Source organism: Hyaena hyaena, unplaced genomic scaffold (genome assembly GCF_003009895.1).
Source record: "Hyaena hyaena isolate Hyena2069 unplaced genomic scaffold, ASM300989v1 scaffold_152, whole genome shotgun sequence".
Classification (NCBI taxonomy): Eukaryota; Metazoa; Chordata; class Mammalia; order Carnivora; family Hyaenidae; genus Hyaena; species Hyaena hyaena.
Window position 1 is genome coordinate 2,500,202 of NW_024080784.1, and position 25,131 is coordinate 2,525,332.

Consider the following 25,131-nt stretch of genomic DNA (forward strand, 5'->3'; position numbering starts at 1 on the left):
ATCGGGGTACATGTATTACTCAGCCATAAAAAAAGAATGAAATCTTGCCATTTGCAACAACAGGGATGGAACTAGACAGTATAATCCTAAGTGAAATAAGTCAGTCAGAGAAAGATAAATACCACATGATTCATGTGGAATTTATGTGGAATTTAAGAAACAAACAAAAAAAAAATGAGTAGAGGGAAAAAAGAGAGAGAGCCAAACCAAGAAACAGACCATTCACTATAGAGAACAAACTGATGTTTACCAGGGAAGAGGTAGGCACAGGCCGGGTGGGGTGTGGGGTGGAATGGGTTAAATAGGTGATGGGGATTAAGGGGTGCACTTGCTGTGATAAGTACTGGGTGATGTTTGGAAGGGTTGAATCACTATATTTACCTAAAACTAGTATTACACTGTAGGTGAACTAAATGAAATATAAATAAAACTTTAAAAAATAAATACATAAAGAAAAAAATCTAAATTGTGAGAGAATGAAAATATGACAGGATCCAAATAATTAAAAAGAAAAGAAACAAATAAAAAAGAAGAGCATTAAAATAGCAAGGCCCTGAATATGAAAGAAAATGTGATAATACAATGGGCAAGATAGTTTACCAATGTAAAATATCTTTACCTTTCTATTAATATGTTTTCCTTCCAAGATGAATATATATAATACTCTGAATGTCAACTTTTCATGAAAATAAACCAAGGAAATCATATAGTATTTCCTTCCCAACTGGGGGCTTTGAGAAAGTGGCCTGTACCTGTTACTTCTTAAGATCATTGAGGGAGAGAGGCGATGACTGCCTCAAAAAGTGAAAAAAAAAAGTCAACATACTATTATGCTAAGATTTTTTTAAAAGTGGAAGCATTTTACATTTGAATTTTATGAATACTATAATTGTAACAGCTTGGTAATGCACCAATAGTTGTATAGATCTATTTTAAGTCTAGTATATTCATTAGCTGCTTTGCAAACACACACAGTATAGGATTTCTGATCGAAAAAAACCCCTGACAAATATTACCAAGACCAAAGAATATGTAGTTTCTAACTTCACTATAATTGGAAACTATCTAGTCATTTTTCATGTACACTTAGAAAATGTTTTGGGCATATAAGAACATCTTGTCTGTTTGCATTTATAGAATATTCAGGGAATGTGGCATTCTGTTTAGGTGAATATTCTAGCCTATTCCCTTCAGAAGTTCAAACTTTTAAATTTTAATCACCTTTGAAGGAAATCTTTCTCAAATATTGCTTTTCTGCATATGACTTAACCTTTTCTGGATAGCTCAGGGTCATTATTAGGAAATCAATAGCTGTGTTGGGTTGCAATACTCTTGCTGTCCTTTCGGACACTGATGAGTGCTTCCACTATAACAAATGACCCTAGATGACTCTGTTTTTTAATATCTTCTGTATATTTTTTGTACTTTGTCCTGTCCTCAATCACTGTCAGGCTGTCAATGTGTTGGCCTTCAGGAGTCTCCATCCCTTCCTCTCTCTCCCTTACATAAATCAGTGCACACACCCTCTTCTAATTTGCTAACATTTTACTGTAAAAGAGAGTTATATAATTGAGGAAGGGGATGGGAGGAGGGAAAAGAGTAGATAAAGTCACCAAGCTTGCATATCCTATTTGGAAATGAGTATTGCTGGACATACTTGTGGTACAAATGGTAGGAACCACCATTTTTGGAACAAGTTGCACTTCAATCCAAGGGGTAATAATGCTTGCTTCATCTCTAGGGAAACCAGATAGCTGCATCAGTAGATTTTTCTCTGGAATTTTAATGGGGAACTCAGAATGGAAGCAGAAACTGGAAGTATCTAATCTTCTTGGAAATAATCCCCAGAGACCTGACCTGGAAAAATCTTTCTGTTCTTTGTGGTCTTGCTCAGAGCAACAGATCCCTTTGGGAAAGAGCACCCTCTGGTATCAGGTCAGTGCCAAAGGGCAGGTTTCTCTAGTCAAATGCATGTCCATTGTAGTAACATTCTTATATATAGAATGAAAATAGGGGAGACAAGGGGCGCCTGGGTGGCTTAGTCGGTTAAGCGTCCGACTTTCGCTTGGGTCGTGATCTCGCGGTTCGTGGGTTCGAGCCCCGCGTCGGGCTCTGTGCTGAGTGCCAGCTCGGAGCCTGGAGCCTGTTTCAGCCTGTGACTCCCTCTCTCTCTGACCCTCCCCTGCTCACGCTATCTCTCTCTCTCTCTGTCTCCTAGAAATAAATAAAAAATAAAACATTAAAAAAAAAAAGAAGAAAATAGGGGAGACAAAGAAAGAAAACTCACTGGAAATTTTTAAATAAAGTTTTTTTCCTTTTATAGATCCATCATCATAAGGTTCATCTCAGTCTGAGCTTCCTATATATTGTTTAAAACTTTTTGGGAGCACCTTGGTTGCACAGTGGGTTAAGTGTCCAACTGTTGATTTTGGCTCAGGTCATGATCTCAAGGTTTGTGAATTTGAGCTCCACTTTGGGTTCAGTGCTGACAGTGTGGAGTCTGCTTAGGATTTTCTCTCTCCCTCTTTCTGCCCCTCTCCCACTCTGTCTCTCAAAATAAATACATAAACTTAATTCTTTTTAAAAAAAATCTTTGTGTTTATTGACACCTTACATTGTGTTCAGTGTTTGGGTTACCATTAATATTTCCCTTTAAATTATGAATTTTCCACAGGATCTCTGGCTCAGTCAGCTAAAGATCTGACTCTTGATTTTGGCTCATGTCATGATCTTGTGGTTTTGTGAATTCCAGCTTCAAGTAGGGCTCTGCATGCTGACTGCATGAAGCCTGCTTAGGATTTTTTGTCTCCCTCTATTTCTGCCCCTCCCTGAGAACTCTTTCTCTCTGTCTCTCTCAAAGTTAAAAAAAAATAAATAATGAATTTTTCAGATGCATCATTTTGCCCATTGACTATTTAGTGAAAGAAATCCAACTTTCACATATTATAAGAAAATTTACACCCTTATGTAAAATGAAAGGTAAAGAAAGGTGAAGTGGAAGCAGAAATCGTACTACCAATGTACAATTAATAATGGAATAAAATTGTATTTCCATTTCCTTTCCATTAATTTGCTAAGAATAAAAAAATCAAAAACTCATGCTCTTTTTTAGTTTATTGAAAACCAGTCAGAAAATGTTAGTGAAATAACCTATACATTCCAAGTACCATATGTCCACATTAATTAAAACGCCTTTACATTTCTTTGGTGAGAGAACACACATACTAATTTTGTTTTAAAATAACTTTTGGAATTTGCATGTTTTCTAATATATCCTAGAACTTTTCTATCTCTCCTATAGGTTTGGCCTCATTACTTCTGTTCTTCAACTCTTCACAGACTTTCTGTATTGAAAGTAGAGAAATCAAAAAAAGTCTGTGATTCTTTTGGAAAAAATAACAGAACATGAACATGACAGAGATTATATGAAAGGGCAATTACCATGACTCCAAGAAGTATTTAGATGATACAATCAATAGAACTTGGGTGAAGACATTTATGTAAGATATTTCAATTGGCAAATTTTAGAAATGAGGAATAGGTTAGCAATTGCCAGTGTTAGGGAGAGGGAAGGAGGTACAAGGGAGGTGACTGTAGTTATAAAATGGAAATTCAAGGGACCCTAGTGAAGATATAGAACTGTTGAATGTGGTAGTTGATAAATGTGATCAAATTGTATAGAACTAAATACACACACAAATGAATACAAGTAAAATGAATTAGCTGGGAGAATCATATCAATGTTAATATCCTTTTTTTCCTTCTATTTATCTCACTTTAAAAGAAGTTAAATATAATTTACTGTCCAGTTGGCTAACATACAGTCTATGTAGTATGCTCTTGGTTTTGGGGGTAGATTCCCATGGTTCATCGCTTACATACAGCACCCGGTGCTCATCCCAACGAGTGCCCTCCTCAATGCTTATCACCCATTTTCCCCTCCCCCCATCAACTCTCAGTTCGTTCTCTGTATTGAGAGTCTCCTATGGTTTGCCTCTCTCCTTCTGCGTTTGTGATTTTGTACTGTAGTTTTAGAAAATGTTATTACAGGAAAGTTGGTAAAGGCTACACAGTATCTCTGCCTTATTTTTTACAGCTGTATGTTAGTTATCTTAATAAAAAAATCAATTAAAATGCCTATCATTTGACTTTAAAGAAAAAAAAAAGAACTTGGGTGAAGAGGTGGTTTGATGGGAGATATAGTTTTGTTGACTAAGACTACTAGGTTTTGATTTTGAGTGATTTGATACACCATGAATCACTGTAGTGAAAAAAAAAAACAGACTACCAGGAATGATCAAAGCAATGTAAGATCTATATTTTGGGGACAGTGTTATAGTTTGTAGGGTACTGAGAGAAAAACAAATATGGGAACTCAGAACAGGGACTTCATGAGGTTAATGATGAGAAGACAAGAATAAAATTATTACAATTGTGATACAAGGTTAATCAAGTACAAGATTCTGAGGTCATATTGATGTTGCAGTCCATGCTATTGACTTAGAACACTTTGAATGAGGAAATGGATGTATCCTAGGGTCTCAAGCTAGGCTGAATTTCTGTGTGAGGTTTCTAGTAAGGGGTTTCCACTGTTGGGTTTGAGGAAGGAATCTAGGCATCCATTCATTCAACTCATATTTGTTTAGTGCTTCCTAGGTGCCAGAGAACACTCTAAACTTAAAAATTAGCAATGATCTAAACAAGTTATCTGACCTCTTGACATTTACATTCAAGTGGGTAGATACTGACAATAACCAACTAGACAAATGGGTCTAAATTATTTTTTCAGTTATATAGTAGTTACAGTAAAGAAAAAAATCAGAAGAAGGGGATGGGGAATGTTGGCAGGTACAATTTTGAATAAAGTTGACAGGTTAGAGTTTCTTGAAAACTTTTAAATGAATATCTCAAAGTGAGAAAATGGAAAATGTACTTATTTGTAAGACAAGTGGCCCTGGAAAATGAAATGGCAAATTCAAGATCCCAGATGGATAGGAATGTGTTCTGTTCAAAGAACTGAAAGGAGGCCAGCATAACTAATATCAATAGGCTGAAGACAGTATAAGCCAAACTCTACATTTTATTATAACTAATAATTTCAATTTGGGTTTTTGCTGGTCCTTTAAAATTCACATTTGTAGAGTCTTAAGAATTAGCTTTCATGGAAATAGTCCCAAGCAGACAAGATATGTTGACCACTTTATCTTAAATTTATCTGGTTGTTACAAACATATACAGCCTATAGCACATTTAAGAGAGCTGATTATTACATAAGGACAGACTGTTTCACCATATAAACTTTTAATCTAGTGTTATGAACAATTTTCCATAATCGCAAGAGTTTCCAAGTCTTCAAAAAGGAAGAACTTTCATATGGTGTGAATCTTCTACAACATGATTGCTTTTTTAAAACACAGGAGAGCAGGGTATTTTTAGAACTATTACTTCATAATTGTTAGTCAGCGTATACAGCCTATCTGTAACTTTGCAGGATGATCAATGGAGGCCTAAAAATTTCAGATGTTGTTTTGTGCATGAATGAAATTTATTGTTTATAAAAACAATCCATAAAGTGATCTACATCTACGGTGGCTTTGCTGGTCATTGATACCAATGTATTGAAATAAAATACTTACTTAGGAATAAAAACGAGGGGACTATTTTTTTCCCTAATTTTGGTGATTCCTATTCCCGCTGAGAGAAAGAACAGATCCATGAGATTGTAGACCCCTCTGTTCTTCAGAGCAGGAATATAGAAGATATAAAGAAAAAAATTACCCAGGGAGTTTTATTTTTCAGATTTGAAATTCAGATACAAAAGTGACTTTTTTAGAGAAAGATGTTAGGTTATAGTTTTCCAGTCATTGCTCTATGACACAAGTCTCTAGAACAGGGGAAAAAAAAAAAACTGGCAAGAAGGGGACATTCAGGCACCAATGAAAATAATTGATGTATGTAAAACTTCTCCTTTAGGAAGGTCTGTATGCCTAATCTAAGAATAATCAGTCAAAGAAAGACAGATATATGCTTTCACTCATATGCGGATCTTGATAAACTTAACAGAAGACTATGGGGGAAGGGAAGGGAGAAAAATAGTTACAAAGAAGGAGGGAGGCAAACCATAAGAAACTCTTAAATACAGAGAATAACTAGAGGGTTGATGGGAGGTGGGTGGTGGAGAGGGATAAATGGGTGATGGGCATTGAGGAGGGCACTTGTTGGGATGAGCATTGGGTATTATATGTAAGTGATGAACCACAGGAATCTACCCCAAAAACAAAGAACACACTTTACACACTGTATGTTGGACAATTTGACAATAAGTTGGACAATTTGACGATTCAAAAAATAATCTAAGACTAATGGCAAGAGCCACTGATCATCACTATGTTGATAATATTTCAGAGAAACATATGCTCTTATGTACAAGACTATTATAAGAAATTTGATCAAAACTCCCTTGAGTGCCTCCTACAAAATGAGTAAATTTAAAGTAAAACAATTCAGAGGGTTTAAAAATATTCATCTAATCAGCATAGTTAAATAGGTTGGTTCTCTTTGTTGAAGCAGTAGAAAAAATATAAGTAAAAAATTTAAAGTTATGCATTTTTTTTCTTCCTACTAAATGAAGGCCATTATACTTTTATCAGGTGAATTCTCAATTTTTTCAGATAAAAATTTATAGAGGGTGGAAAGGCACCGGGGTGGTTCATTTGGTTGAGCATATGACTTGATTTTGGCTCAGGTCATGATCTCATGGTCATGGGATTGAGCCCCACACTGGGTTCTGCTTTGAGCATGGAGCCTGCTTAAGTATCCCCACCCCCTTCTCTCCATTTTTTGCTTCTCTCTCATTCTCTCTCTCTCTCTCTCAAAAAGAAAAATGCATAGGGAATGTATACAGGGGTTAGAAAATCATTGTAATTTTAGACATGAGCTTGAAGAAATCAGTTAAACCCTGAATATCACAGTTTTGGAGTCCTAATCTTTATCTATTATCATTACCATTATGGATTGTGAGAGAGCTGAAGAAGTGAGTCCTATTCCCATGAATGTTGGCTTTATTTTAATGGCATACTCCAAAAAGACTGTTCCTATTCCTTTTAGCTACAACGGACCAAAAATTTGTAGAGCTAACAATAAACTACTTAATGTTGCACTTAAAATTTGTTAATTAATTGATTGGTTTATTTCTTCTAGTCTCTTTTGGGAGAAAAAATGCTCAGAAATAGGCATTTTCATTACATATTTTGGAAAAAGTTGGGTTTCCAAAAGTTCCAAACCAAAAGGAAATTTTGTCACATTTTAATGCACAATAATACTTCTAGTTTTAGTGTCTTACACAAGAGCAAAACAGCATGCTAAAATCATACACTGTCTATCCACAGCTCTGAATACAAATCGAATCACTTACAGGAAAAACAAAAACAAAAACAAAAAACTTTGGCATTATAAGATCCCAAAGGGGTATAAAACTTCACTAATGTGTTTTCCTCTACTGGTCAAGTAAACATTTAGTAAATTTATGTGTTAATGTTTAGTGTTCCTAACATGAACACCCAAATATATGGCTTGGAATCTTCAACAGTAGGAATATTGCCAAAAGAAAGAAAAAGGAGCAAGTATCAAAATAAAAACATGTCATTATCTGGATATATAATAACAATTGGATCCTTTAACTGCAAGCTCGAAGAATCTCCTGCTGCTACAGAGGTTATTATTTGCATGGTAAAAATTTTCTCTTGCAAAAGAGTATAAGGCAAGTGGAAAAACAATGACTTTTTAAAAATTTTTATTTATTTATTTATTTTTACAAATAGTTTATTGTCAAGTTGGTTTCTACTTAACACCCAGTGCTCATCCCCACAAGTGCCCTCCTCCATGCCCATCTTCCCCCTCCCCCACCACACTCATCAGTCCTCAGTAAAAACAATGACTTTTTATTTCATTTTGGTTCCTGGAATGACAACAATCTTAGCATCAATTTAAGCACTGATCTGCCCTTCAAGAAATATTATTTACATTTCAGTGGGTAGAAACTTGGACTGATAGAAGAACAGTTTTTCTCAAGACTATTTATAGTACCAGTAATAATTTTTCTTTAGCTTTCCTTAGCTTCTCTATATCACCCAATGTCCCCTTTATTGAAGAAAGAAATTCAAAAATTTAATAATAAATGCATCAAGGCCATGTTTTTTTTTAAAAGCTGATGCTGATTTTAGTAAAATAAAATGGATTTATGTAAAATTTGTTGTATCTCTTCTCTCATCATAGAACTGCTTATATTATTTTCATAGAAAATTATCTGTGCTTAATTTTTAATAGTTTTTACAGGATTTTATGTGCTACACCCAGAAGGACCAAATTTTTAGGTACAGAAGTAGACATACTAAATTTCAGACTCCCTATAATAAAATTGTTCAAGAAAATAGGTGTGCTGTTTTCAGTAGGCTCAACTCCATATATATTAGGTCCAATGATTGGGAGAAACCACAAAACTGATATGAAGGTAAGTGTCATATTTTCACTCTATTCTGTTAGATGCCCAATTAATTTGCTGATTTTGATTTGGTCCTCTTAAAAATTGGGGCAATATTACAATTGAGCTTATGTCCATTTAAATGAAACATTGAAGTTTAACATCAGTGGCCTTTCAATAGATAGAAAAATAGCACTGTTTCCATTTAAAAGCACAACCACAAAATAAGGTAGTGGATATTATGACAGAAGTGCTGCTTTGGGACAACATGACTGTGGATGATCTCAGTAGATGAGTTAAATGAAATGAGATTACAGGCACAACTCAGGAGACATGGGGTTAGCTAGTAATGACATTCAGAAAAAAGGTTGAGGCAGACAACTGGCATGAGTGGTTAATGAAACCATGAATGTAACATTCCAAACACTGGAAGAAGTAGGTCAGGCAGTATTCACTGATTTAGAGCCATGGGTAATTCAGCACTTTGGACAGTTCCAAAATACAGGGCTGCCTTCCAGCCAAAGTATTTAACCCTTTAGATTACCAGATAAACGCATTTAATTCTACCTTTTGGTGTCTCACTTATACCTCCGTGTGACCTTAATCCCCAAGGAATTATGTACATTTAACTAAAAAGCCATGTGGTCTGTTTCACACGAAGCCTCTATCTTCAGTCCTGACATAAAGATTCATAGTGTTGTATTCCTTAATTTTACATCAGGCTCACCACTGGGCTTTGTTCTATTAACTTTAAACTGGATTCAATGTAAAAAAGTAACGATGAGATCATCCAAATTACAGAAAAGGGGCTGTTTACCAACACCTGATGGTCTACCAGAACCAAATCCTCTGCGCCATTTACATGCAAAGGCATACAGGAAAGGCATATATAACAAACTGAAATGAGGTGCTCAGACAGAGTGAGGAGTGAGTGCTGTGTTGAAAAGGAATCTGCTAAAACTGTGCCTAGGATCACGGAGCATAACTGTAGATAGTAACTCATGCACATTAAGGTCTTCCTTGCAGTCTCTGGTAAGTAAAAGAATTGCTCTTTTGGAGTGAGTAATTTGAGCCAATTTCCAAGAGGCAGATCTGCAATTCAAGATGTCAATTTTGTTTCTAATCAAAGGAAAAATTCCATTTTAGCTACATCTTTCACCAAGATTAACTAGAATTATTGACAATGAGACAAAAATGCATACATATGAGAAATACTTTAAAAATGTATTCTTTCTCATAAGTACTTTTCAGGTAGATGTTTCCTGTTGTCAAACTGAGTAGTGGGGTGAACACTGTAAGACTGGTTTCCTCAATGATGGGCATCTTAACCAGACATTTTATAGAGGACTTCCTTGATCTTTGCTAATCCAAAATGAATGGATTCCTAGTCCTGACAAGAAATGCCACAAATTGGTAAGTATTTATGAGCAAGAAGAAGCAGATGCTATCTCCATACCTCCTATTGCATTAGCAGTCTTGATGTTCTGGTTTGTGGGTTGGAATCAGACCTAACATAGTTAAAAGATCTGTAACCTTAATACTGAGAGTACCCCCCTCCCCAAAAACATGGATAGTAACCCAATTTCTTCTTACTTTCTTTACTGGAGTCACAGATACCAAATATTAATTTTTTAGTCTGGCCAAGGGCTGTAGAGTACTGAGAAGACATGAGAATATTCTAGCAAGGAGGAAGAAAGGGAGCAATGGCCCAAACATTGCACAGAGGAGAATATACAACATAGAAAAACTGGGACTTTATTGAAGAAATTTTATGAAAGATTGATGTCATGAAGGTTTGACAAATATAAAAGGTCTCAGGTTTTTCTTTGTCTAGCTAAGGAGCACATAATTGTTATTCTGTATATTCTAAAACTGTCAACAGCAGAAAGGCATTCCACAGGTTTCCTTGACAAATAACACAGGAAGTGGTATCCCTGAGCCTAGAGCTTATGATCAGTCCTGAAGGAATAGTCGTGATTTTCATTAGAATGCCAATTCTACTCGTTCTTCACTATAATCATAAGAAAATCTGAAGATCCTGAGATTTGAGAATGCTCCTTAGGTGTCCCCTCCTTCATTTACTTGTAGAAGCCCAGTGGACTAGAGTTACTTAAGAACTTAATATTTTTATATTGTTAGAAGTATTAAAATCTCTTCCTTTACTTTGCATTCCTAAGGCAATTTAGGAATTTCCCAGATGGTTATGTGATCTGAAAAAGGATTATTGTATTCATCCAAGTATATCATGTGTATTTGTAAGCAATGGTATTGATTCCACAAAATCATATATATAAATCAGTTGACTAATTAGTCAATGATCAGTTCTATGCATGTGGAGGCAATTAACAAGCAGACACCAGACTTTAGCAAACTAAATTTTCAACACTGAAAATATGTCTGAAGAAGATTCAAGACAACCCACCTTTGCTCATAAAACTTGGTTATATTTTTATTGTTTCAGGAAAGTTTCCTCAAAATTTAACTGTAGCCTGAAAGTTACTAAAATATTGCTATTAAATTTCATAACATCTAGTTTATCATGAAAGTATTAAAGATTTAACATAAGTATTTGGTTTAATTATTTTTTACCTTCTATACAGTTGACAGAGTCTTTATTTTTAAAAACTAAAAGAAAAGGTCATATTGTTAATCATACTACTTTTGAAATGCTCCTCCATGTTAAGCTGCTGGTTTTTGTTACATATATGTAATATTTATATTCACTTTTATGTTATAACATATATATTTATTTTATGTATGTTACATATATAATAATAAATAAGGTAATTAAATACATTATTATTGGCAGACATACAAAAATAATGCCACCAAATAATGTCACAAAGCCCACAAGAAAATATACCTCAAAATTTATTGTTTATTTACTCTGACTTCTTTGATATAAGTATTTTCTATGATTTTTACAGATAGTTATTTTTCATATAGTTTAAAGCAGCTTATATAATCAACACAGCTTTTATATATAAAATATTTTCAATCAACCTCTACCATTATTCATTTTTGACAATATGAACAAGAAACAATACTCATGTGTAAAACCATTTTCTTTTCCTGCATGTACTTTTGCCTATTTCCTATAAATGTGGCAATATTCAACTAAATGTCTTAACCATAATGTAGGCATATGTCTCAGCTTAAATTACCTTAGGAATGCAAGGTAAAAGAAGAGATTTTATTACTTCTAACAATATAAAAAATATTAAGTTCTTAAGTAACTCTAGCCCACTGGGCATCTACAAGTAAATGAAAGAGGACACAGAGGGCCAAACTGCTAACAAACCCAACTTATTTGCTAATGGTAGACCTCAAGTATTTGATTAACTAAGCAGCAATGTATATATTATAAATTTTGTTTTTAATATCACTCAGTATTACTTACAGTATACTAAAACGAGATTCATCTTTGAACTTACTAATATATACAAATATAGTTCACACATACAATAACTGCGAAACAGGAATAAAAGTATTATTCTCTACTGTTCTCTTAGTCATATTACTTTAGAATTTCATTATGCATTTATAGATACATAATTCCACTAGACATAAACTGCATGCATGTAGATGTCACTTAAATGTATAAATGTGATCATATCAACATGTTTTTATCTGTGTTTTTCAATGCTACCTTTCTCCTTTCACAGATAATTCTATTGAGGTTCAGAGATACCAACAGGGTTATTTAGTATTTATAGTTGATAAGTAATAAAGCCAGATTTGGAACTGAGACAGATTCTGGCTCATGTTACAGTGTTCTTTCCATTGAAACAAACTTCCTACATTCAAGCTTTTAGTGTCATCTATTGTTCATGTTTGACTAGAGTACACAAGGACACTCTGGTATCACTGTAGAGCTTTGGAGTGTATGCACAGATCATATTTCATCATATTTTCTTCATCATTTTGCATGAGATGCAAGTGAAGGCTAGAAAAGTGAAGGAACTAAACACACACACACACACACACATACACACACACACACACACACACACACACACACACACACACAAGTAATGACAGGACTGGAATTCAAGCCCTGTGCTCTCTGAGATGCTACCTAGAGATGAAGATACTTTGGAAGATCACAGCTTAGCTGCAGAAGGCCATCACAAGTATATTTCAGTGGATATATACATATCTCTCAGCATCTTAAGAGGAGAGTTAATCCAGATGCATTCTAACTTTTTATTTAGAAAATATGTTTTTTTAAATATCTTATTAAAGCTCAAACCAAAAGCAGTAGCTTATCAGTAATCTGGCATCCTAATGCATTTCAGTCAACAGAGAAAAATGTGATACAACAAGGAATAAATTTAGCAGATAAGCTTTGCTTACCTTCATAAGTCCCACTTTCTAAGAGGGCACCACTTTTCTCCAATTCCATAAAATCTTCAACGGTGATGAAAATATAGTCCACTCCAGGGACCTCACCCTCCTTATGTGGCCTTGTGGTGCCTAAATAAGGAAAAATTAAAACAAAAGAAAAGCTCTATGTGATTTGTTGTTGAACTTTAGAAATACCACCATACTTCTGAATATTCAATAACACTTGTTTGTACATCCTGCAAGTTGGCAGTCTGCATTTGTCCTTCTGTTTGTTTGGAAACAGAAAATAGCATGGGTAAAGATTAAAGTAAACATACAAAGAATTTTTCTTCATCAAGCTTATAAAGAGTTCATTGCCATGGAATGCGGTTGCATAGATTTTTTCCAGTGAAAAATGCAGACCATTGTGCCTTTTTTTGAAGGGGCGTTTTGAATATTGGGCCAGGAGTCTGCTAGCTCAGGAATTTACATATCCCACTTCCATGAATAAACCTTTATTGTTCTGTAGATTGCATTGCTATGACATAAAATACAATGGAAAATAGAAATGTTAGCAGCATGTCAATTTATCTTTATATTTTCATGATCTGCTCCTTTGTAAGGATACTGTTGGTTTTCATTTGTTAACTTTGACCCCCAAAATAACTTATCGTTGATTTAAAGGAATATAAAAGCTTTACTGTTACTTAAAGTTAATTAAAAATAATTGGAATTGGGATAATTATAATTGAGTTAATATTATAATGGTAATAATAGTTCCCTTCCTTCCTTCCTTCCTTCCTTCCTTCCTTCCTTCCTTCCTTCCTTCCTTCCTTCTTCCTCCCTCCCCTCCCCTCCCCTCCCCTCCCTTCCCTTCCCCTCTCCTCTCCTCCTTTTTATTATTGTCTTTAATCCTGAATGAATCGGGAAGCGATATACTCCGAGAGGTTTCTTCACAGGTCTACCACTCTTGTCTCCTATAGGGTGAAAGAAGCTTCTGTGGCCAAGGTGACAGAAACCTCAACCTGTGGCTCAGTGCAATTGTACTAGGGAAGTCAGGCTTCCAGACCTGTTATCCAGTTCATAAGGCAGGAACCAAAAAAGAGACATATTAAGGGCTGTGGGTGTTTTCTGGTACACTTCCTTCTCTGAAGATGCCCTAAGTTGTTCTCTTCTTTTTCTATGGCACACAAATAAAATATTTTGCATGATCAGATTAGAATTTCCATAACACATACATGCAAATAGTTTACAGATATATACAAAGGGCAAATATATTTGCAAGCATTAATGAATTGGCAGGATTGTTCACATTCAAAATTTCCTCCATATTCTCCATATGCTAAAAAATATTTTAAACTCTTAAATTTAATTTTCAGTCTATGAAATCTTTATCAACTAGGCCATGAAAATAGCCAATTGGTTCTCCTTTTGGTTTGTTAGATCAAATCTGAACTGCAGATGAAAGGCATAAACTCATGCTGGAATATACAATGTGGTAAGGAAATTGATTTTTTATAAAAATGAATAATTTCCATTGAAAACATTTTTTGAAGAAATTTGAAGGCATTATTTTCTAAAATTAAATTGTATAACTCTTCTTTGGAGGTTGCAAAACATATTTTTTCCATAATCACATTTAATGACTTTTCTTCAAATTTGTTATTTCATTTTGTTTAACTGAGCCACATTTTGCAATATTTCCTATTGCTTTTATGCTATACAATATAAACCTCCCACACCTAGTATGCATAATGTTAAATTAATGTTTCTATGAGAACTTTAACTTTCAATATCCTGACTTTTATGTGCTTAACCCTTGTGAATTAAAAGCACATTAACATAGTTTTTGGCAATTTGTTTTCTGTTTATTTGGAACACACTCTAATCATTAAGAAAAATCGCATAACAAAGATTCCATTTTCCTTACTAATTTATCTGCATATTTCAGAAGCTACATGCTTTAATTAATTAAGTGCTTACAGTGCGGTAATGTATTCCTAGCACAATATGAGCACAAGACCACATGCTTGAAGCCAGTTCCTGAGTTTGTACCTGGAATGGAATTACTTGACTATGCCAAACTCTAGTGAACGAGTTTGTGGTTGTGATCTTTTGGAAGGACCATCAGAATTCTTAAACACTGGGTAGGTTTTCCATCTGCATTGCACCTCAGGACAATGTGACTGAACTGTTGCCTTGGGGATACAGACTCCTAATGGCTATATCAGTGTCACCTATTGCTACTAACCTGCCTGAGGCTACTTGGACTGGTGGTTCATCTACCTCACTGTGGCTTGAAGAAGTTCTACACTATAATTACAAATGCTGCAATTCCCATCTTTGGCATCCACCTCATATCTTCTTTTCTCATTTTCTTCTTTTTTTATAATTATAATACCTAATCTCTTTATCTCTTTTAATTTCCCTCATGTTCATCAAATATGGCTTCAATTCCCTCTCTAAATTCTAAAGCCTCTAAATTCTAAACAACCTGGAATCTTGTCTTTCCTTTAGCTCACCTGCACCATTTCCCCACTCCTAATAAGTTCTCAAGTTCAATATTGGCTCTTTCATTCATAGACTGTTAGTTGCTACAGAAAACCATGAACATTCACTGAAAAAGGACCCTACAAATTCAGGTTACCTAATATCAGTTTGATTCTACTGATGCTTGGCAATCCTTTTATGTCTTCCTTCTCTGTCACAATCACACATTTTTCGAATACTCAACAGCTGTCACTTTCAACAGAAGACATCTGTGCATTCTCTTTGTAATAAAGAGAGATATTCTGAAATCAAATTCCCCAAAGCTTATCTTTTCCTTAAGTTTATTTATTTTGAGAGAGAGAGAGAGAGAGAGAGAGAGAGAGAGAGAAAGAAAATGAATGGGGGAGGAGCAGAGAGAGAGAGTGAGACAGGCTCTCAAGCTGGCTCTCTGCTGTCAGTGCAAAGCTCGATAAGGGGCTCAAACTCATGAAGCGTGACATCAGGACCAGAGCTGAAATCAAGATTCAAGATTGACTGACCAAGCCACCCAGACCCCCTTCCTCAAAGCTTCTTAATTTGTACTTTCCTTATTTGCATTCTCTACACCCTTAATTGGAATCATCCATCCATCTTGCTAAAATGAATTTTTTCTTCTGCCTTTTTATGGGTTAGCTGTTTTCTCTTTTCCCTTTTGTAAAATCAAAGTTACATATGCAGATATTTAGAAGAGTCTACCATTCTACAGAGCTCAGTGTTTGAATAAAAGCAGACTATCATCACCATTCCCCCAAACCTTCTCTTCATCCAGAGGCAAAGACTCAACATTTTTAGCTGATTCTTTTGTTTTACCTCCAACCATATAAATAATTTATTTATGATGTCCCTTATTTCTTTTTTTTCTTTTTAATATTTATTTATTTTTAAGAGAGAGAGAGACAGAGTATGAATGGCAGAGGGGTAGAGAGAGAGAGATAAAAAAATCTTTAGCAGGCTCCAGGCTCTGAGGTATCAGCACAGAGTCCAATGTGGGACCCAAAGTCACCAACAGTGAGATCATGACCCGAGGTGAAGTCAGACACTTAAAACAACTGAGCCACTCATGTGCCCCCTCCCTTGTTTCTTTGTGCATGTGTTTTACTTCAGCTATTATTTCCTGATTTCTTGGTAGAGCTAATGAGGAGTTAGCTGTGTCTTGCCCATGTTTCTTACACCTCAATCCTCCCTCTTTCCTCCTCCATTCTACCAATAGCACAAACTTATGTTTAGAGGACTACTTAATTTTTACAATGACAACACGAGATAAATCTATATCCAGCTGAACTTTGTAATGTAGTAGTGTGCTAATTTTCCTTTCTTGCATAACTTTTGTTTACTCTAGATCTAATGTTTCCATTTCCAATTTTCCATATATTAATCGAGAATTCAATTAATTAACACCCTCCTTGTTGGATAAATAAACTCTCAACCTACACAAGTATATCTAGTATTTCATCAGGTTTATCCTGGCTTATCCTATTGAAGAAATTGCTCCTGGAGCCTCTAACCTGCTCCAATCCAGACCTGTTGTCCTATGACACCGCTGTCATCCAGGGATTCACTTTGCCTCTTCCCAGTGTCACACTGCTTTTTTCCCAATCCCATGTCTCTTTTTGTGGTCTATTCCCTCATTCTGACAGAGCATATCTGTCAGAAGCTTTCTGTCAAATCTTTCATGGAGGCTACATTTTCTTTTCACGTCTGAAAAATACTTTATTCCATCCTCATGGTGGCAAATGTGACTCAGCATTTCAGGAAAATTTCATAATAAAAATATATTTTCTCCACCCATTTCTCTGTTAATGTCACCACTATTCTAGACACACATGCTTTGAACCTTTCCCTAGAGTCACAGTTGGGGTGTCTGTCCCTCACTCTTTTATCTCATCTCCACATAATTGGCAAATTCTGGGCCCTGTATCTCCACTCTGTCATCCTTCCCTTCTGTACCATCTCTGCTCTGAAACTGCCCTCCTGGAACTGGTACTGGCTACATCAATGGTGTGATGGTCTCCCCCTCTTAGTTTATCATCGCACCCCTGATTACCCTGGGATAGCATGAGGTTGATGTCTAGTCAAGAGACTTGGTTGAAAACATAAGAAGAAGAAAATACTGAAAGCTTAAAAAGTCAGAAACATCTCAGATTCTATTATTGACAATAAAAGGTGATTCTGGCATGCCAGGTTGTAGAGTCTCGGATGGACTTTCCTTGACAGAACACGTGACAGGACATAATTGAGAACTTTCCACTTAAGAAGTCTCTTCCTTTTGAGCTTGTCATGTGGCATTCTCCTTTCTGGGTACCCGAAAATTCCCACCATTAGAATTACTCTTTGGTTTAGAGCAAACAGAAACTATCTTTAAAACATATGCTACTGTAGATGTGAATGCAATCTATGAGCTATGCAATGAAACGGTCTGGGTTTGGCAGAGCTCTGCCATTTGCTATCAGTATTACCTCGAGAAAGGTATTTCACTCCTATAAACCCTAGTTTTCCTATCTATAAAATAGAAATTATACCAGTAGCATTTTTAAAGGGTTGATTTGAAATCATGACATTCGAAACCAAAAAATGAACAATCAAGGATTCTTCAAATCAAGACAATGTACGGAACATATTAAGCACTCAAAAAATTATATATATTATGTATGGTTGTTTGGAGGAGCAGAGATGACATCATGGATAGTTGTTTTTCCCTCCCATGAATTCTTGGCACAAATATTAATTGACATTTACTATGTGCCATGTACTATTCAAGATACAGAAGATATATCTTTTAACAACACAAAGTAGGACCCATTTGTGGAACTTATATTCTACCAAGGAGAGACAGAGAATAAACAATAACAACAAAACATAATTTAATTTAAAAAGTAAGTTATATAATATGTTATAAATAATTCAATTTTATTAAGTGACCATAAATCATTTTCACCTATGGATTATTTAGGGGGTCTATTACTTAGATTTTTGTTAGTTTATACAAATGGTGCAAAAGTTGGAAGAGGAGAGACAGACAGAGAGAGACAGAGACAGAGACCATAAGGATCTGAGGGGAAAGAAAGATCTACAATAGTGGGCTGCAGGCTTCCCAGGGGTGAATGCTGGCTTGGCTAAAGATCTCAGGGAGCCAGGAAGAACCTAGTTATATTTTGGAAAGATTCACTAAATTCCTAAATTCTCTTTAGGAATTTTACTTATTTCACATATTCCTTGGTTTAATTTAGGTCAACTGGATTATACATTGGTGTCCAATACAGGTATTTTTGAACTTTCAAGGTTATTCTCATAAGATTGATAACTATGGCAGTGCATGATAGGCTCTGATGACTAGTGGATGTATACACACAGAGATACATATATATTACCCCACATTTTTAAATGTTTATTTATTTTTAAGAGAGATAGAGAGACAAAGTGTGAGTGGGTGAGGTATAGAGAGAGAGGGAGAATCCAAAGCAGGCTCCAGGCTCTGAGTTGTAAGCACATAGCCCAATGCGGGGCTCAAACTCATGAGCTGTGAGATCATGACCTGAGCCAAAGTCAGATGTTCAACTGACTGAGCCACCCAGGTGCCCCCACCCCACGTTTTTTGAAGGAGAGAAGTGGAAGCATGGTGTAGCAGGAAGATTTTCAAAGTTGGAATTCAGAACATTTGCATTCTATTTTGATTTTAATAATTTAGGTATATGGTCTTGGATTAAAACATTATTAAAGTTTATTTATATATTTATTTTTTTAGTAACCTCCACACTCATTGTGGGGTTCAAACTTATGACCACAGGATTAAGAGTCACATGCTCTTCTGACTGAGCCAGCTAGGTACCCCAACATAGGGTTAGGGTTAGGGTTGGGTTAGAGTTTACTTATTGTGATCAGCACCAGCAATTGTATGTAAGCATTGAATCACTATATTGTTACCTGAACCTAATATTACACTGTATGATATAACTGAAATTTAAATTAAAATTTACAGAAAAAATTTAAAAATCATGTATTTGATCATCAGTTTTCATATGCAACAAGGTAAATAATAGATATAAAAGAGTATTAGAAAGCACAAAAACATGGACATTTTGTTAATAAGATTGCATTACTCTTTAATAATATTAATGATATCATTGATGGTATTTTATTTTGGGAACCTACTATAATCAAAGTTTTAAATAAATTAATTTCACTTAAGCTAACACTTCTTAAAAATAAAATGATCTTATGCCTAAAGAGTCAAGTTGCTACTGTGTTGTCTGGGTATGTAGAAACCAAAATGTGGACACAATGGTTCAGTCACTAATTACAAAGGTGTTTTGTCTTTTGTTAGACGGACATTTAGAACCAGTAGAGCCCATGAACTAGGTTGCAATAAGTCTCGTACCATTTGCTGAATCATTTGAAAAGTGTGAAACCACTCATAAAGCCTGATTTGTGGGTCATTTAATTTTACCTACAGGCATGGGACCTTCAATAACAAGTGTCAGAACACATGATTTCTGATCTATGTACCCAGAAAGAAAAGATATTAGTTGGTGTTCAATCAATTGGCCCCCGGAAGAAGAAAGCAATGGGCTGAAGAAAGAGAAAGCAATTGGCGATCTATGAATACACCTTTTGAAAGAAATGTACTTCTAAAAATAGGGCAAATAATGCAAAATATGATGAAATGTTGTGCAATGAGAATCTGTAGCTAAAGGTAATTAATATCTAGATTGGTAAAATAGTTAAGCTGCATTTCTTGTAGTTACTTACCTTATTTTTATGCTGAAATAAGTATAGTTACTTTCCCAACTCAGTTACAATCCCAAAGGATTATGAGTGGTGACAGTGAAGCAAGACTCACTAGTAATAAAAAGTTATCCCCTAGTGGTAGGAATAGAGTGGAAACTAGGTAGAATAAAAGAGGAAATACAGATGATTCATCATATAGCTGGAAGTTGAAGCTCCTCTTCTTTTAATGCTCTTCTATATTTGGTTGGAACTTTCCTAAGTGATGATTAGTTAAATCCAAAATAAATTTTATTATCCAGATTATGGTTTCTAGATTTCATTCTTTGTCTCCCAGACCATTCCTCCGAAGGAAAAATAAATAGAAAGAACTGAAGGAAATGTTACTAAATAGAGTCTTTGCTCTCTGATTGCTTCATTTCTTTAAAAAACAATTTATTGAATAATTGCCAAATAAAGTACTATATGAATAGCACCTTCTTCATAAGTTATTAAAGGCATATAGTATTTCTGCTCAAAAGACATGTCTAAAGAGAACAATTGCTCCCAAATGGTTAGCTTATTATTGATATATAGTGAAAGCGTATCAAGGCCGCTTGTCATTTTGTTACCATGGCAACTGGGGGTGTCAAAATGGATTTTATTATTATAATTATTATTCTACTTCATAATAATAATAATAATTTACTTCCTTTTGCCTTAGGAAGGAAAGAGCATGATGTTTGTGGTAAATATAATTCTGAAAAGCATAATCTGCCTCAGCCTTCTGATATGTTCTAATTTTAGTAAAATGCTTAAAAAAGCAGTCATTGGTCAGTGCAGTCATCTATTGTAACCTATTTTGATGTGTGAGATGTTCTACAGTGCCCATTGCACTGTAAGCAACCAATACACATTTGCTGCAGAAATGGATTTAGAATCAATCATTAATAGTCAATGTATTCTAAGCAGATGGGTCACTGTGTGAGAATCAGAGAAACTGAATTATTTTCTTATTCATGTTTCTGAATATATTCTCTCTTCATTTCTTATGTTTCTCAACTGCAAACTGAAGGAAATAAATCTTGACAGCTACAGTGACTTCCTCTAGATTCGACCTTTAATTAACCTACTCTTTAAGATTTCTAAGACACTTCTTTAGTTTGTCAGTTACTTATTAGCAAGTGTGAACACCATCACCAGATTTGTGTGTACTTCCAATAAAAACATGCAGGAGAATCCTTGGCCAATGCCCCTAATCAATTTTTACATAATCTTCTTAGATCTTGGGTTTTATTACATTCATTTTCAATCATATAAAATCCAAATGTATGATTTCATATAGACATAGAGTTAAGTTAGCAAACCAAATCATTTAGTTTGGGTCACTGAGTGTTATGTGATTATAAAGCAATGTGAGCTTTATAGATTTCCTGTCAGCTGATGGTGTGGGTTGGGTTAAGGTCAAAAAGCAAAGCCTTCAATTTGGTTCAATTAATCACCTATTAGGTAAAAGAATTATTTACTGCCTCAATAAAACACTCTGCATGTTTTATAAAATATTAAATATTTGACAATCCCATAGGTAATGTACTAGTAGTAACTTCGACTTAATAGTTAAAACTAAACCTCAGTAATTATTTCAAAACTCTCTTATCTTCTAAAGTAGCATGCTGTCAACTATTGCTTAAAGTTGCATTCACATAGCTAAAAATGTTCTGTATTTTTCAGACAGAAATTTTTAAAGAAGAAACCTCTTCTTGAATGTATCTGGATATAAAAGTTCAGACTAATGTCACATACAGCACTAATTATTGTTTTACATCTTAACAGTTTGGATTGAAGCAGTATCATACTCAAACAAATGGCTCCTAAAACGTAGGATACATCAGAATCACATGTATAACTTGTTAAACACAGATTGAGGGGTGTCACACTCAGAGTTTCCAATTCAATAAATATTAGGTGGCATCTGAGAATTAAAATTTCTAACAAGTTTCCAGGTGCTGTTGATGCTGCTAATCCAGGGACATTGATTAGAGAACCACTCACTGCTCTAAATTCACTTAGATCTCTGGAAACCCAAACTAAAAGCAGTATGATATCTCATTATTAATTTAACTACAAGTCATAAAGTATGTGGTTTGCAACCTTAGCATTAACTCTGGAGTAATTGATAGCCATATCCTAGGTTCAGAGGAAACAAGCCATTCTTAATTTGTTGACATATAGGTGAATAATCACTGGTTCTGAACATTGCTTTTCCATAGTTCTCTTTGAAGTTAATTGAATTTGGAAGACAATGGAAAAATCCCTATTTATGTTTGCTCATAAATATTTTTCATGATTACTGGAAGTAACATAAACTATCTTGATTCTATGTATACAACAATATGGTTTAAATTCTGAAAGATGTAGGAGGCTTGAATGTAGTTCACCAGGAGTGATAAGCAATAATGTGGCAAGAAAAGAAAAAAGAATATGAGGCAGACTTCTTGGACTAAGAAAATACTATGGTAGTAATAAAAAAGAAGACAAATATGAAAAGTGTGTGGATCTCCAATACGCAAGACAAAATAGCATCTTCTTATTACTCTATGCCAAGGTATCTGATTCACTAAATGTTAAATTACAGCTTGTCTACAACTATACTAATCAGATTAAATCAGGGGATGGGCATGCACTGTGGAATTAGTGCCCATACAGCTCTCTGTTGGAAAAAAATATTTAGAGAAACATATCCTTTCATCAATTCCATCACTTCACTTATATAATTATGTCTCTAGTATAAACACTAGGGAAAACAAGGGGTAAAGGCGAGAAATGTCTTTCAAAACTCTAAGTTTATCTTATTGTCCTTGTTACCTGAACTGAAAACCCATGATGGTAAGAAAGATTAAGCAATGTGTATGTAACATTGTGTGTCAATTATACTCAGATAAAAAAAAATATATATATGTACATATATTAAAAAAAAGATAAGCAATGTTTGGGGTGATTATTTTTAAAGCTGATGCATGCATATACATTTCAAATTTTAAGCTCCTACACTAAATGATCATGTCTAATTATTGATAGTACCAAGACATCACCAACTGCTGGCACATAAGCATCTACCCACTGAGGAAAAGCTAGGGCAAAGTGAATGATTTCCTAATTGCATAGCATTGGGCTTATCACTACTTCCGTGGCAAATAATTCACAACCTGAATCTTATCCATTCCTTCACATCAAAGTCCGTATTCTTCACCCAGTGCCTTGTTGAGTAAACTTTAGCTGCACAATTACTTTCCCCACCAAAGTTCTGCCTTTACTCACTCATATTCACCATCCAGAATAATCCACTGCTCTTGGACATAAAGACACAACAAGATAAAATGACTCACCCAAGTAAAATTAGATTCCTAAACAGTTATCTTCTTGCTTTTTGATCCATTCTCACAATATATAAAGGAACAGGATAAAGGGACACTGGACTCTTACTCATAAAATACAATAACAAACCATAATCTCAAGTTTCTTGAATTGACTATTAATTTTCTAACAGTGTAAAAGAAGATGAATGCCCCTTTGTTAGCAATTAATTCAGTTTTGAACCTCTGATTTTAATTCTTCAAACTTAATTTAGATATGTTCTAAATCAGGCATTCTATAGGATTAATAAAAAGAGGTTTTTGATTCCCTTTTACTATTTAATAGATAATGTCTCAAGATTACATACCAAGCTAAAAGAAAAGAAAGATCAGTGACTTTTTATAGAAACAATATATATTTAGTTTGAAGCTTTTATACTCTCCTCATGTAAAATTAATTTGGGCCAGGACTAAACTGTGCAGACACCGCCGTTTTGTTCTTTGACCTTCATTGCATAGAAGGTTTAGTGGATCATAACTTTATCATTTTATCTCTATTAGAATCTTGCAATGACATTAACTTTTACTATCACCATATGTCTCTATGGTATTCTATATTCTGAGATGCCCAAGGTAGATGATAGAATACAGCCTATAGAGTATCAGAAAACCCAGAAGAAGGTAAGAAGGCAGTTAACTAGTCAAGGATTTCAAAACACAAAAATGCTTTTCAGATTATATGGCATAAATCATATATTTGAGTGATCAAATCTATTTATTGAGGTTCTCAAGAATATGCATGTCAAATTATCATGGAGGGAAGATAAGAATATTATTATCATATTATTTATAGGAGAAAATGATAGTCACATTCACATTTTACATTTGATAAGAACATTATTATTATCTGGTATAAAGATTAGCATTTATATGATAAAGTTGTATATGAAACATATACATATGCATATAAGCTTTAAATTTAGGGCCCCAACACTAGCATAATATGTGAAAATAAGACAAAGAAAAAGGGAATTATTTGGGGTTAGGTAATTCAAGGTATTTGATTCTGTACTGCATTACACTATAATATTGAAAATAACTTAGCTAGAGGGTATTCTCTAGCTGAAACAATCTGTTAATTTTTAATATATTCAGTAATACATTTTTGAAAACTTCTATTTTATACAAACTTATCATTTACTCACATAAATATGAAACATTTAAGAATGAGTACTATCTAGTAGAAATAAGAAAAAAGGCATGCCTGATAAACATAGCAAAGTAAGGAACTGAATGAGAAGTTTATTTGTGTAAATAATATCAGTAAGTACTAATAATTATTGAGTCCTAACCTTGGATGAGGAACTGTTCTCTGCACTTTGTGGGCATTAGTTTTTACTTCTCTTAACAGCTCTATAAGCTGAATAGCATTATACTCATTTTACAGCTTGAGTAACTTGCCCAAGTCACAGGATTGGTAAGTGGGCAAGTCAGGATTCAAACCCAGTCAGTGTACCTGCAGAAGTCAGGTTCCCAAGTAATAGGGTGCTCCATTCTGCCGTATGAAATGTTCTGACTAGATTTTGTTGTGAGAAATGGATGGGAGCAGCAGGTCCTAGTGGTGGAGAATATGCTTGGTGGATGGGAGTTGGGAAGCATCATTAAGAGGACATTCAGAGGAAGTGTTCTGCCAGGAGAGCATGAAGAAACCAAGAGACAAATATCCTATGGAGAAGTAGGGAG

The 25,131-nt window shown here is 34.7% G+C and overlaps 1 protein-coding gene across 1 annotated transcript in view; it reads right to left on the minus strand.

The window, feature by feature from the left end:
• MAGI2 (membrane associated guanylate kinase, WW and PDZ domain containing 2) overlaps positions 1-25,131 on the minus strand; it is a 1,134,938-nt gene that overhangs the window by 600,125 nt on the left and 509,682 nt on the right. The window contains exon 3 of the mRNA XM_039239084.1: positions 12,836-12,955. Coding sequence (XP_039095015.1) covers positions 12,836-12,955 — 120 coding nt within the window. The remainder of the gene's footprint in view (positions 1-12,835; positions 12,956-25,131) is intronic.